The 15,745-nt window shown below is 35.2% G+C and overlaps 1 protein-coding gene across 1 annotated transcript in view; it reads right to left on the bottom strand.

Moving 5' to 3' along the window:
* Positions 1-552: 552 nt before the first annotated feature.
* The window catches only part of ATP6V0A2 (ATPase H+ transporting V0 subunit a2), a 39,782-nt gene continuing 24,589 nt past the window's right edge, over positions 553-15,745 (bottom strand). Inside the window, exons 12-20 of the mRNA XM_074299221.1 lie at positions 14,965-15,146; positions 14,386-14,476; positions 12,801-12,919; positions 11,851-12,064; positions 10,035-10,154; positions 5,720-5,836; positions 3,495-3,612; positions 3,057-3,228; positions 553-1,640 (exon numbers count right to left, since the gene is read on the bottom strand). Of these exons, the coding sequence (XP_074155322.1) occupies positions 1,538-1,640; positions 3,057-3,228; positions 3,495-3,612; positions 5,720-5,836; positions 10,035-10,154; positions 11,851-12,064; positions 12,801-12,919; positions 14,386-14,476; positions 14,965-15,146 (1,236 nt within the window). The 3' untranslated portion in view covers positions 553-1,537. The remainder of the gene's footprint in view (positions 1,641-3,056; positions 3,229-3,494; positions 3,613-5,719; positions 5,837-10,034; positions 10,155-11,850; positions 12,065-12,800; positions 12,920-14,385; positions 14,477-14,964; positions 15,147-15,745) is intronic.

The raw sequence follows: 15,745 nt of genomic DNA, 5'->3' as shown, positions 1-15,745 counted from the left end.
AGGCTCTGCTTCTTCATCTATGCGATTATTCCCTCCACTAAAATAGACCACAACTAAGTTACAAGCATTCATCAGGAAACCAGATCAGCCTCCTGCCACAACCTCTTATACTCAGGTGCAGGTCTGCAAGTGACAGACCGCTGTGCCTGGGACCTGGGCTTTGTACCTGGACTTCACTTAATACCACTTTCAAAAACCTGGGGCCACCTACATACCACAAGGAGGCACTGAAGTAGGACTTTAAGAATTTAGTACAAAAACCAAAACTTCCTAAACTTTAAGAAAGCATATACATTCCAGATGACTAATTTAAAAAGTTATAATCCAGAACATTTTAAAACAGCATGACAATGAATATAATTTAAATAAAAAATCCAAATGGAAGAAGATCACAATTTTCAATGGAAAGGGAAGAAATGCTCATTCAAAAGTAAAAAATATGAATGGACGGAATTATCTGAATCTAAATTTAAAGATCACAATTGAAACAATTAGGATTAGTTCTAAATGAATTTAAATAGAATGACTGAAAATCAACTTAAACTATTTCTAAGTGGGAATTAGATCTTTATTCAGAATTAATCTGAGAAAAAATATAATTATGATGTTTCTATAACAGATGTATATCTATCAGTGGTAAAATATTTTAATATACATTTTGTTATAAAAATATACAAAAGATTACTTTGTACCTTTCCTTCACTCAATATAAACAATTTTGGTTAAGTAACATCAGACAAAAGATGGTTATTTCAGTCCAATCATATCCATAATAGCTTCTAATTCCATATTTGGCAATAGGGCTCAGCCCCACAGCGTAACTTTCACAGCGTGCAGACATCATCAAGAGTTTATGCAAGAAGAAAAGGGCAAAATCCTTTACCAGTTTTTCAGCATTGGAACAAATTATCTGTTGGATACAATTTTATCCCATTTTTCCTCAATTAGAACACTGAAGAATAAGTAGGGAAAAGCTTGGTTTCTCAGTAATATCACAGCTATGGTAAGACCAAACATTTTGTCACATTTAAAACTGGCAAAAAAACGGAACACTACAAGTGCTAATAATCTTGCAATTGCTTATTAATGACAGCTTTTAAAAGCTTAATTTTAGTTGTTCCAAAATTATATAAACAAGTTAACTTTAGTGAGGGAGTGCTTTATATTGGTCAGATGAACAGAAATAAATACCGTAAGACAACTTGAGTCATAAGAAGTAAACCTCCTTCCACCCCAGCCTAAAAAGCAACAACTAATTTTTTTTTTTTAGAATAAGCATTAACATAAAATATAACAATTGACTTATATTTGATCATCATGAAAACAGGCAAAAGAAACTTAAATCTCTAAGACTAATAAGCTTTACAAAATATTCAACATAAGGCAGCAATCTAAATGACAAAATTATTTGGCTGTATTATATAAGGCAATGGGGGGTAGGGGAACAACATGTTTCTATTATAAATTCTACTTCAGTGAAATTTAATAACATGATAATTCACCATCATGCTGAGAGCACATGGTTAAAGCAGCTAAATTATGCCATGTCATCTTTATTACACTGTGACGAGAGTAGTTTAAACGAGAAAGGAGCAAATTTGGTGCCTGCACCAATGTAGAACTTGTTCTGAAATTCCACCCTGCAAAAATAAAAGAAACAAGACATTAATTCAAGAAAGCAAGCTCTAATCAGGTGGCAGGGAAGGAGATGGGGAGAAAAAACCATTTGTATATTGCAAAGCACAAGTTTTAAAACATGACTCATCAGAATATAAAGGAAAATGACCCTTTATTAAAGGATCCAAGTTCAGACTGATTCAAGAACCAGCCTCTACTCTCAAAAGCCTGATGGTAATGAATAAGTCATGCCCTCATCAGCACAGAACTGGCAGTACCCAAATACATTGCTCAGTACTTCACCTAGGGTGAAGACAGCTTTACTGGCCATGCACTTCGGGGAGAGACTTGAAAAACAAAAGCAATACAAAAAATTAAATTAAATTAAATTAAAAAATAAAAAGCTTTGCAGCATATATGTGTGTTTTTAATCATAAGAGCTCCTATGTGGAAAGACTTTATTTTACATGTTATATATGTGTATATATTTATATACACATTTACAAATGTGTGTATACACACATATATATATATTAGTATGTGTATATATGTAAAATTATCACCACCAGTCTGCCTAACACACAATAGAAATGTTTTAGTAAAAGAGCATTTTTGCATTAATATATTTATAGCACCTATCACATTGCTAAATGCTAATGAAACATTAGGTTAAAATATTCTCTAAATGTACACAGTATCATTTCATTAAGAATCTTTAAAAAGCACTGCACAGTGGTGCAGTGGATAGAGCACCAGCTTTGAATTCAGGAGGACCCAAGTTCAAATCTGGTCTCAGACACTTAACACTTCCTAGCTGTATGACCCTGGGCAAGTCACCTAACCCCAGGAAAAGAAAAGAAAAAAGAAAGAAAAGAAAAGAAAGGAAAAGAAAAGGAAAAGAAAAGGAAAAGGAAAGGAAAAGGAAAGGAAAAGGAAAGGAAAAGGAAAGGAAAGGAAAAGGAAAGGAAAGGAAAAGGAAAAGGAAAAGAAAAGGAAAAGGAAAAGAAAGGAAAAAAAAAAGCACTGTACATATACCTTTGAGGCAAATCTACTTACTAGCTATGATCCATTTCATAATTGTTTCATTTCTGTCTTGTATCTTCCAGCATCTAACTATGGCTTAGAAGCTCTTAAAATGCTACTGAATGAAGGACTAAGAATCAAGCAGGGATGAAAGCAAACCATTTTTATATCTATACTATGTAATTTTCCAAAAAAGGAAAAATAACTCTTAATTCCAAATTGTAAATTTTGAGTTTAATCATAAAACACCAACTTAGATTTGAATAAATGTATATTATGAAAAATAAAACTAAAAGATAACTAGCATAATTATTTTCTGGTTCTTTGATCAGATATACCTGAAAACACTAATCACACACAAAAAAAAAAAAAAAAGAAAGAAAGAAAAACAAATCCAAATCTAATAGAAAACTTACCAATGCAGCCGTATAGCGTGAAGAAATGCAGAAAGGCCTTCCATGACCAAGAGAATTAAGATTGTTAAAACAGCAAAGAGGGCCACCAAAGGAATCAGCAGCAACACTCCATATGTTCTATCCACACGGAGGCCCACACGCATTATCATTGCCCATAGGACCTCAGATAACTCTACAAAAAGAAAGGATTTTTCACAATTAACTTGGGTTTTATTCATTGAGCTAGACTATAGGTTTGAGTTTCTTGTATAGAATCAATCAGCCACGGAGATAAATGTGCCAATATGAAGTTCCCAATTAATTTTTTAAAATGTACTTAGTTTGTTTTATATTTTGATTGGGACAAACCATCTCTGATGAACAGCTATTTCTCAAAATCCAATAAAAATAAACACATTAGAAGAAATTAACATAAAAAGATTAGTGCAGAAGTCTTACGTGCATGTGCTAAACTGAGTGCCCAAAGTCTCAGGTATGATGCAGTGTTGGAGATGCAGCCAAGACAATACTCAATCGCATGGATTGCTTGAGCCATAAAGACCTCCCCAAAATTAAACTAGAAGAGATAATATACATAAAGACATTAGATTCATTCATCAAAGACTATCAAAAGTACTAGTCATTCATTTTCACATACCAACTGTTTATGCCAGTACTTCTTAACACAGAGTTCTTGAATCTTTTTTTCTTAATATTTTGATAACTATTTCAATGTAATTGGTTTCCTCTGTCATCCTATATAGTTGGTTTTATGCATTTAAAAACATTATTTTGAAGAGCTCATTGGTTTCTCCAAGTTGCCAAAGGTGTATGTAACACACAAAGTAATGTTAAGAACCTCTAGATTTATTCTATTTTCAAAATCAAACTGAAAATATACTTCTTCAGTAAAAAAAGAATCCTTATTCAACAAATTAGCAAATTTTAAAATAAATTTCAGGATAACTGTTAAATGAATTATTTGTAAGTGTTCATGGACTGATCAAGGAGCCCCTTTAATATTCAAGAATACATACAAATTCCAATCCCTCTACTCCCTACATTAGTGAGCTACATTAGTTGCTATAGTTGGGGGGGGGAGGGGAATCCTTTACTTACTGGCCCTCCATCTTTAGAAGACAGATAAAAGGGTCCAATGCCAAGGCCATGCTTAAAGCTTTTGCAGATATCTGAGACTCAGTGAGCCATGCATCTGAGAGAACATAGGATCCAACCCCTCAAAAAAACATGGATAGAACTAGAGATTCATTATTAAAATAAAACTTCTAAAATTCCTAAGACATTGATTGGATCACCCTATATTACTAAGAGTATTAAAGAATACATCTTTTTCTATAGAATACCAAATAATTACTTTTGTCAGCATCATCATTGTGAATTTCACATAATTAGAAAAGCAAATTATGTACATAGAGCCAAGACAGTGGGGGAACATTGGGTGAGCCAAAGGGAACCTGCTGACAATGTCTCATTCTCCCCATCTTCCTTAAGGGCTCTCAGCCTACCTGAGAAGTCAGGTGGCCATGACAACATGTGTTGTAATTAAAGTAGAGTGATACCAAGTGGCAGAGTCATCTACATATAACATAGCAATTTGTTTATGTGCTCCCATGCAGCTATTAGGGTATATAAGGCTGAGAATTGGGAATAAACGGACTCCATGTTTGACCATCCACATAAGTCCTGCCTCTTCACTACTCTTCTAAGACCAAGGAGATGGGCTGGTTACGAGATCCTCCAGAGAGCTAATCTGAACACAATATACTGTTAGCTAAAAAAAGGTTACCTCCTGAGATGTGGGAAAACTGAGACACTGATACATTGTTGGTGGAATTGTGAATACATGCAGCCATTCTGGAGAGCAATTTGGACCTATGCTCAAAAAGTTATCAAACTGTGCATACCTTTTGATCCAGCAGCGTTGCTACTGGACTTATATCCCAAAGAGATTTTAAAGAAGGGAAAGGGACCTGTATGTGCAAGAATGTTTGTGGCAGCTCTCTTTGAAGTGGCCAAAAACTGGAAACTATGTGATGCCCATCAATTGGAGAATGGCTGAATAAATTGTGGTATATGAATATTATGGATTATCATTGTTCTGTAAGAAACGACCAGCAGGATGATTTCAGAAAGGCCTGGAGAGACCTACAGGAACTGATGCTGAGTGAACGGAGCAGGACCAAAAGATTATATACTTCAACAACAGTACTATATGATGATCAATTCTTATGGACGTGACTCTCTTCAACAATGAGATGGACCAAATCAATTCCAATAGAGCAGTAATGAACTGAACCAGCTACATACACTCAGCAAAAGAACTCTGGGAGATGATTGTGAACCACTACATAGAATTCCCAATCCCTCTACTTTTGTCTATTTGCATTTTGGATTTCCTTCACAGGCTAATTGTACATTATTTCAAAGTCCGAATCTTTTTGTACAGCAAAATAACTGTTTGGACATGTATACATATATTGTATTTAACTTACACTTTTAACATATTTAATATGTATTGGTCAGCTTGCCATCTGGGGAAGGGAGTGGGAGGAAAGAGGGGAAAAGTTGGAACAAAAGGTTTTGCAATTGTCAATGCTGAAAAACTGCCTCTGCATATATCTTGTAAATAAAAAGCTATAATTAAAAAAAAAAAAAAAATTTACCTCCTCTTCATCCTTCCGTCCTTCCCCCTCAAAGTGGCTAATCCCTTCCTCCACATTTTGAGAACCCAGCAAACAAACATCTTCTTCACTGTCTTTACGAACCAGAGTATATCCACTCTAACAAAAGAAAAAGGTCCAGTTTTAGTATCATTATGCTCCTAAGAATAGGAAAAAAACATTAACAATCTTGTTTCCCTTTGAAGGACCAATTTGGTATTTGATAGGTTACAAAGAGTCATGAAAACGAGAAACAAAAATAAAAATAAAATACCATAAAAACTTAGATTCCAAAGGTCCCCCAGAGGCCCTTCTCTATCCCTTTCTACATCCAACATTTAGTCATTTAGTCTTTTCTGAAAATTTTCCACTACCACCCAATACAGTTTATTTTATTTCTAGTCACCTCTAATCACTGGGAAATTTTGCTAGATGTATCTAAGTAGTGCAGTGAATATTGGGCACTAGGCTTAGAGTCAGACCTGAGTTCAAAACCAGACTCACACATAAGACACTGAGTAAATTCCTTAACCTCTGTTGCCTCAATTTCATCACAACTGTAAAACCTACCTCATAAGATTACTGAGGATCACAGCCCTAGTGATTGGCACATTCCCCCCCCCCCCATACTTACAAGAAATTACAGTCTTCATATTCATTATCTGTTAATGGTACTCATTAATCAGCACCTTTCTTCAAATCTTCTCACTATCACCTCCCATCTTTTCTCTCTTCTCCCCGATCATAAAAGAACAATTTCCTATATTTATTCAGTCCCAATCTCTCTCTGACATTTATCTTATTCCTTCCCACTTCCCTCAGGAAATCACTCCAGCCAGCATCCCCATTCCACAGAGTTTCAATCTCTCTCTTGATGACAGTAGCATCTCAGATTTCATAGAAATATGTCTTCCTGGGTGTTCTCTTAACTCAGCCAATCCATATCTCTCTCTCTCTCTTTCTCCCTCTCTCTCTCTCTCCCTCCCTCCCTCTCTCTCTCTCTCCCTCCCTCTCTCTCTCTCTCTCTCTCTCCTTTCATTATACAACTACTTGAAATGACGTTCACACAGGTCCTGAGATTTCCTTTTCACCTGATATCACCCTTCTAACAAGAATCCTCTCTATAATGTCTTCACTGACCTCACACTGCTTGTTACTGAAAGTGCATTTGAGTCAGGTCTTGAAGTTGTGTTTCTCATTCATTCATTCAAAAAGCACTTATTAAGTGGTACTAGAGATCCTATCTTTGGTAGGCAAAAATAAGAATCCCAAACATTTTCAAGGAATTTACATTCTCTTGAGGTGAAATAATATGTATTTTATTGAGGTAACAGAAAATATATTCAAAGAAATTTCAGAAATGAGGGTATTAACTAAAGGGAGAGGCCTCTTAGAGACTGTGAGCTGACCCTTGAGCTGAACATTGAAAGATTCTAAAAGTTGGTTGTCCAGGCAAGGGAACAACCAGGGCAAAGGAAGCCAATCTGAGTATAATAAGTGAGTAAGGTATCTAGAAAAGTAGGTGAGAGCAAAAAGGATTTTAAATTCATAGGGAACTTGTATTTTATCCTAGAGATAGAAAACCACTGGAGTTTCCTAAACAGAACTTGTATTGTAAGAATAACAAGGTGACAGCTATGTGGAGGATGACCTAAAGGAAAGAGGGAAGACATGACTCAGAGAGACAACTTAGCACTGCAATAGTCCAAGTGAGAGATGAAAAGAGCTCAAAGCTAGGGTGAAAGCCTGGTGAAAGCCTGGTGATTGGAGAGAAAATATATTATGTACACAAAACCCAACAGATATAACAAATCAGAGGCCAGTGTCATAAAAACCTGAGGAGAAGAGCTTCCAAGAGGAGAGCAGGTTTAATTGTCTTAAGCCCTACAAAAATGTCAAGAAGGCTGATGGATAGGGGAATATCCCTTTGGTATAGAAAGAAATTTTAAAATGCTGACATGGTAAGGGAACACCCTTTATCAGTACTGATTATTTTTAGCTTGATTATAGAATTAAGGAAAAGTTAACCATGACCACAAAGCCAAACAAAGATATTCTCTTATGCCTAAGTGACCCTCAGATTTAGGGAATCAATGGGTTAATAAGACTTTATCATTTAGTAGCACATAATTAAATATAAGACACATATGTTTCTAGGAATAAAAATAATCCTAGGATTCTAAGGATTTTTTAAAGGTTCAGTTTCCCTTTCCAGCAGCTGGACCAAGGTAGGCTGACTAAAGACTAAGTTCCTCTTTCCAATCTCAGTGGCTAAGTTCCCTTTCTTCTTTAGCTAGAAAAGTCTAAATTGAGTAATGTAATCTTCTAAGGCTCAGTGTCCCTTTCTGGCAACTGGATGATTGGGTAGAAAGGGGAGGAGTGACTGCTAATTACAAACCACAAGTTCCTCTTTAAAGTAAGATTTCAGGTAATAAAGTGTTACAGGTGGAGGGCAGAGATTCTTAATGCAATCTCACTTTGACAGACAGGTTGACAAATATGGGATAAATTTGAGTTAAGAAAGCCTGAGAGAAGCAAATTAGTCAGAAGGATCTATCGTGGCTAGTTTCCTAAGGTTGCTATAATTTTTCTTATTCCTCTTATCTATTATAAAACTAAGTGCTGGGACACTGATGCATTGTTGGTGGAGTTGTGAAAGAACCCAGCCATTCTGGAGAGCAATTTGGAACTATGCCCAAAAAGTTATCAAACTTTGATCCAGCAGTGCTACTACTAGGCTTATATACTAAAGAAATACTTAAGATGGGGAAGGGACCTGTATGTGCCAAAATGTTTGTGGCAGCTCTTTTTGTAGTGGCTAGAAACTGGAAAATGAATGGATGTCCATCAATTGGAGAGTGGTTGGGTAAATTATGGTATATGAATGTTATGGAATATTATTGCCCTGTAAGAAATGACCAGCAGAGGCTTGGAGAGACTTACATGAATTGATGCTGAGTGAAATAAGCAGAACCAGGAGATCACTATACACTTCAATAACAACACTGTATGAAGATATATTCTGATTGAAGTGGATATCTTCAACATAAAGAAGATCCAATTTACTTCCAGGGTATCCATGACGGACAGAAACAGCTACACCCAGAGAAGGAACACTGGGAATTGAATGTAAATTGTTTGCACTATTGTCTTTCTACCCAGGTTACTTATACCTTCAGAATCCAATTCTTAACGTGCAACAAGAAAATTGGATTTGCACACATATAATGTATCTAGGTTAAACTGTAACACATTTAATATGTAGGGGATTGCCTGTCATCAAAGGGAGAGAGTAGAGGGAGGGAGGGGAAAATTTGGAAAAATTAATGCAAGGGAAAATGTTGTAAAAAAAAAAAAAAAATTACTCATGCGTATGTACTGTCAAAAAAAATTATAATTGTAAAATTAATTTAAAAAAAAAATTTTAAAAATTTTAAAAAAAACCTAAGTGCTGTAAATCACTCCTTTGTCACTAATTACTTAGGGTTTAGCTGACCGGACTTAATGGTAATCTTACAACTGTTACTATTAAATCATTTTTTATTCAGAAACTTTACACTTCACATTTGTTTTCTGTTTCAGAGAACTAATTTTAACAAGAGGGAAGTCTCAGGATGGGAATGTGAAGTGAATAGTGTATAGTCAAAATATAAAAGAAGGTGGTAAAGCTGTCAGTTAGCTGGGAAGGACAAGAACTAAACACTTACAACATCACATTTGTATTTCTTTCGGCATTGAGTAATAAGCACATAATCACAAAATCAGGATGGTTTCCCAGCAGGGAAAAAAAGAATGTTTTGTAAAAGGTGAGATGCTACCTTCCTGATCTCCAAGTTATCTGGAATTCATTAGATCCTGAAAGAATAGAAAAGCTTCAGAAGGAAAACACAAAGAGGCAAGGTAAGTGTCAAGGGAAGAGAATGTGAGTCAGGGAGAAAGGACCCCTGCCTCCTCTAGAATGGGACCAGACCCTGAAGGACCTTCTCAGTGAGAACCAGGAGTTACTAATCTGCAATGACTGAGTTAGTCACAAACTGTATGCTTTCCAATCTCTACTGAGTAGTATCCTTGTTCCCCAGGACTTTGCCTTTTGCCTCATCCTCTTCTTATTTCACTTTCTCCCTTGGATACCACAATCATGCTAACCTTCCACTACCACCTTGATGCTAATAGTTTCCAGGTCTGCCTTATTGGTACAGGTTTGAATGCTCTCCTGAGCTCTAGCTCCACATCACCAGGCTCCTTTATGGCATCCATCTTAAACTGGCTTGGAGCCAACAGACACCATATACAGTGATAAAAACTAATGGCCACATACCTTGTGCAATCCAAATAATCGACCTCCATTGTGTAGCCAAAGCAGATAAAGAGGTTTTCCCAAGAATAGTACAGGAACAGAAATTGCCGCCACAACTAATAAAAACTTCTGGACATGAGTCTATCAAGGCAAGAGGTAAAGCAAAGAATAAAATCAAAACAAGGCTAAAACGGGCTAAAAAAAATTAATGTCTTGCAAAACTGTACACAAAATAGCTACTTTCTTCCTTTAATCTGTACTTAATTTGTTCATTTATTCAACCAGAACAAGCAGAAAATCATTCTATTGCAAAATATATTCAATTGAGCTAGTTTTTTCTCCAAATATTCATATTTCTTATATTGATATAACCACATGGTCTAACAAATTCTCTTTCTGTTTTGTTAGAGACTTGAACTTAAGACTCAATGTATATCTCAGGCATCTTCTTCTCTAAGATGGAATCAGCCCAATACAAGGTATAACATCATGCTGCATTGAGCTTGAGAAAAATGGAATTCTAATTAAATCTAGACCCTGAAACAGTTATTTCTGGCAAGAAGTGGAATAAAAAGGAAGAATCACATCATCAATAAAATTTTTTTCGAAAAAATTTCTTAAGGTACAAAAAAGGTTTAGTGGGAAAATTCGGTATGGTACAGGAAATACTTATGTATCACTGACTCAGACTTTTTAAAATATAATTATGTTTGGACGACATCAAATAATATATAGAGAGAGATTTTTACTTCTGTACATTTAAGAAAACGCCACTTCAAGGATCTGTGATTTCATCAGGCAGGTAAATGTCCTCCCCTGACACAAAATGCAAATCATTAGCAGATGGTCTTCAAGAATTGATGTGATCAAGAAATGCATCCCTCTGGGTAGCTGGGTGCTGAGTCTCTCCACTTAAGCCACTTAGGCTGGTCTACAAATGAGAAACACAATTTGTCTCCAGGTTCAGGCTTGATGCCTTCCCAAATGGAGCTAAGGTAGCAGAGCTTATACTCTGCTGGCAAAGTTTTACAGAATCCAGCACCATTCCAATGCAGGTTAAGAGGCATTAGGGTATGATATGGATAAAAAAACTAGAAAAAAAAAAAAACTCAAGAAAAATATTTGTACTTATTTATTAATAAATGTTGATCGGTTCTCTTTTTAAGAACTCAAAGAATTAAAACTAATGATTCTGCTCAATGGCATCTTATAGTGATTGACATTTTTAAAGCTCTCTAATGTTTTTCACTTTCACAAATGCACAGTATTTCTTAAATGACACTACAGCATTTAACACAATTCCAAATGTACATGTCTTCTCAGATTTTGAATAGCATTTTGTTCTCATTTAATTAAATTTAATTATTATTATTTTATTTAATTTAATCAATTAAGGCCAACACTGGGAAGTCTGCTAATGACCACTCAATTCTAGTAGTGTGACTGACAAATGATCCTGCTAGAACTCAGCTAGAAAAGTGTTTGTCAGGATTATGAAGTTTGTAAAACAAAGATTATTTAAACTTATTAAATTTATATATTTGTGTGTGCAACTCATTTACTGCTGAACTGTTTTCCCCCTCCTCTAAACTCTGTGAAGAGAAAGGCTATGTCTTATTATCTTTGTCTCCCTTAGTACCTTAAAATAGCCCTTGAAAAAAAAAAGAGATTTTATCTTTTTCTTGAACCACTTCTGAGAGTGAAACCTCTGCTGGTTCCACTTTCAGCATATATAGTTTGTTCGTTCAGTTTGTAGTTGTAGTAAAAACATTGGAACAACTGTCTGAGAACAATTATTTCTGTGATGGCCAAAAGTATTCAAAGAGTAGCTGCCCACCTGTCCTTGATAAAGTCCACTTGCTGCTCCACCAGATGGGAATAAAAACATGTTGATAAATTCAATTAAAATGCTGGGTGCGAGCCTAGAATTTGCTGCTGAATAAGTGAGCCACTTATAGATGATCATGAATATCAAGTATCCAAAGATGCAGAGCATGAACAAGAGTTCTGGAAGGCATACCAAGTAAATATTGAACTTCTTCTTGAAATGCCTAAAGAAAAGGAGTCACCAATTACTAAACTAAAAGACAACAGAAATAAAATCAAGTCCATCTTTTAAACTTTTTGTAATTGAGAAGAAAAAAAACAAGCTACATTCGGTTAATGTCACATGCCTCAGAAAGTTGTGCCAATATTTTAGTTCCAACCACAAACTGAACTGACAAACTACATGTGCTCAGAGTGAAATGGGAGAAGGTTTCACTATCTGATACGATTAAAGAAAAAGATAAATTTTCTCCCATTATGTTAGAATAACCGCTCAGAGGATCTAGAGTAGAGGTATCAAACTGAAAGCTGCCAGCAACTGCCACCCAGACCAAAATGTAATTGGGAAATATTTAATATAACTAAAAATTCAATACAACACAGATAACATAGTTCTGCAGTTTTACAAGTCAACATGCCACCCTAAGAGCTATATTTCTATTTGGGCTTGATACCAACGATACAGAATATTTCAAGCTGCCTTGCTTGGCAAGTGAATTTCTGGAAAACTAACAGAACTATTTTAAAGATCACTTTCTTTAAACAAAACAAATACATTATAAAATATATATTCTTTAAATTCACTTCAAAATCACTTGTAAAGGAATCACAGAATGTTTTTTTAAACAGTACACCCAGCTGCCTTTTGTTCAATACACCTCTTGATAACACACCATATGGGAGCAAAGACAAGTCACAGAAACTTGACTTCCAAATGCATCTTTTGAATTTTATACTTACAAGTGGTTAAAGATTCCAAGAACAACTCCAAAAGTCATGTGGGTAACTCCAAAAATCACAGACATTTTCATTTTGAAAGAGTTTAAAAAACTGAGACGATTTGTGGCCAAGTTCCAAATCTGAAGCAAAGATAAAAACAATTTCTTTACTTTGCCAAGAGCAGAGAGAAAACTAAAGCAGAGGGGAAAGTAGTCTAGCTCTAAGTTTAAAAAGAAAAAAAAAACACATAATTTTCTAGTTGAAAGTTTAGGGCTTGCACCTTGATTCCTGCATTCTTGTCCTAGAAAATGGTTAGATTATCAATCCATCTGGCTCCTAAAATGCTGTCAACAGGAGAATGCTAATATCTTTATAGGAGAAGGGGGCAAAGTATTTTCAAGCTTCATCATTATAGGCACAATTTTTACTAAAACACTGCCATTATATAAAGACTGTCTAAGAAGTAAGACTGAGTAGAACCTGACATGAATGATGAGCTTAGAAATGGGAATTGGATGGAGATATATTCTGATTAAAGTGGATATCTTCAACATAAAGATCTAATTCACTTCCAGGTGATCAATGATGGACAGAAACAGCTACACCCAGAGAAGGAATACTGGGAATTGAATGTAAACTGTTTGCACTATTGTCTTTCTACCCAGGTTACTTATACCTTCAGAATCCAATTTTTACTGTGCAACAAGAAAATTGGATTTACACACATATATTGTATCTAGGTTAAACTGTAACACATTTAATATGTAGGGGATTCCCTGTCATCTAGGGGAGGGACTAGAGGGAGGGAGGGGAAAATTTGGAAAAATGAATACAAGGGATAATGTAAAAAAAAAAAAAAAAAATTACTCATGCATATGTACTGCCAAAAAAATTTAAAATTATAAAATTAATAAAAAATAAATAAATATATATATAAATATATAAAAGAAATGGGAATTGGGTTTCTCCCCAATTAATCTATATGCACCCAGAGCCTTCTTAATAGCCACTTTGACTTGTTTACCTGTTTTGAAACATAAATTCCTAAAAGCTAGAAATCTTAAACTCCTACAAAAAGACTGAATGATAAAATAATGAGCCTCAAACAGTAGGTAGGTAGCAAATAAATTCTTAATTGATCAAAATTTCTACTAAGAAGTTAAGAAACCCAACTCTCAATAGGGGGAAAAAAACCCAAAACTTTGAGGCATTTCATATTTACTCATAAAGATAACATTTTCAAATTTCTCCCACCTCAAATGACTATCTAAATAAACATCCTGATGGTCTCTAATGTCTCTTCTACCTCTTTTTTTCAAGATCAGGGAATAGAAGGGACTTCACACCTACAGAATAGATGGCAAAAACAACATACATTTTGCTGCTGCCAATCTGAACATGACTCAGTATGTATGAGTGCCAAAGTTCAGTAAAATGAAGCATTCATAAAAGGTTTTTCCCCCAAAATAAGAATTTTCTCCACATTTCTCTACATCTCTAAAGTAAGCAATTCTGAAAAGCTAGCAGAAAACAGTTCTAATATTGCAAGTTGGTGGCTACCCATGGAATAATATAATGCAAAGAAGAGGGGGGAAAAGGCACTAACCGGATCTATGCCAAAAGGATAAGCACCTTGGAACACACCAGTAGTATCTGGATCCAACTGAAGAAGTGCATTGGCCTTTATATCATTGTCACTGTAGCAAAACAAGCACAGTAATAAAGCTTAAAAAATAATAATAAAAAAACAAAAGCTCCAGGTTTCATTATATTCCCTGTGGTCAAGAAGATTTATCTTCAGTTCTCATAAGGAAATTGGAAGGCAAAAGATGCAGACAAATCTAAGCAAAAGACTCTGGAAGTGGATAGAGTCAACAGAGACAACGGGGATAAGGAAGGAGGAAAGGAGTAGGGGATAAGAGGTTCCTTTAGTGTCCCTGGTGATTGTATTTAACATCATCTAAGTCCTTGTAAGGAGGATCCAAGTTGATCTAGGCTGGATGCACTCCCTCCTGTGCACCACACATATTTACTAAAAGCTTGTATTATGAAATGTCATGTTGCAGACCCAGAGGGCAGAAGAAGAGCAGAGCAAGTAAGTGTTTTGAGGGAGGCAATTGAAATAGGCAGCCTGAATGCTTCTCAAAATTTAACAACCATTTGGTAATAAAACCGAGGCACTTACTCCCAGTGACCTGAAGTATTGGTGTCATCTAGAGTAGATTTAAACATCGCCGACACATTCCATCCAGAGCCAAACAGGTTAACTGATTTTGAAAAACAATCATTATAGATAAGGCCTGTGTATACTGAGAACAATCCCATCAGCAAAATGACATAGCGGCCATCAAAGAACATTTTCATGATCTATAAATAACAAAAGATAAAAATCAGTTGTAGACTATATAAAGGCAGAATATAATATTGTAATTCTTATGAATTCTACTTTTACACATTTTTGTATTTGAATAGCACTCGGATAAAAATGGTTTTGCAGAACCAGTCACCATACTGCTATTAATCGTTTTTATTTAATGTTGTACAGATGACTACCAAGGATAAAAATCCTGCTTTTCTGTTGAATCCATGGAAGTTCATCATCTGTGGGCCGACAAAAAGTGTGCTCAGTACAACTCCAGGTGCCTGTTCTAATGTGGTTTTTATTTGCTTTCTAGATTCCTACATTTTGAAAGCTTTTCAACCCATAAAGATTGAGCACTTGTTTGACAATATTATCAAATACATTGCTTTTAAATTTTTATGGATCAATGTTATGTCTAGATGACTGAGCTAATAGTTTTTTCTTCAGGATATTTTGAGGTCTATATTTGTGGTATTAAGATTTATCTATGCAAGTCAGTGAGACAAGTATAATTCTAGACACCATTCCATGTCTTATTATAGTGTTTAGTTAACGGTGAAGTTTTTATAACTTAGAGTAATATGTTATACAATTTCTACTATTT

The sequence above is a fragment of the Sminthopsis crassicaudata genome, chromosome 1 (assembly GCF_048593235.1).
Source record: "Sminthopsis crassicaudata isolate SCR6 chromosome 1, ASM4859323v1, whole genome shotgun sequence".
NCBI lineage: Eukaryota > Metazoa > Chordata > Mammalia > Dasyuromorphia > Dasyuridae > Sminthopsis > Sminthopsis crassicaudata.
Note: the sequence above shows the minus strand (reverse complement) of the source record. Positions and strands in the feature narration are given on the sequence as shown.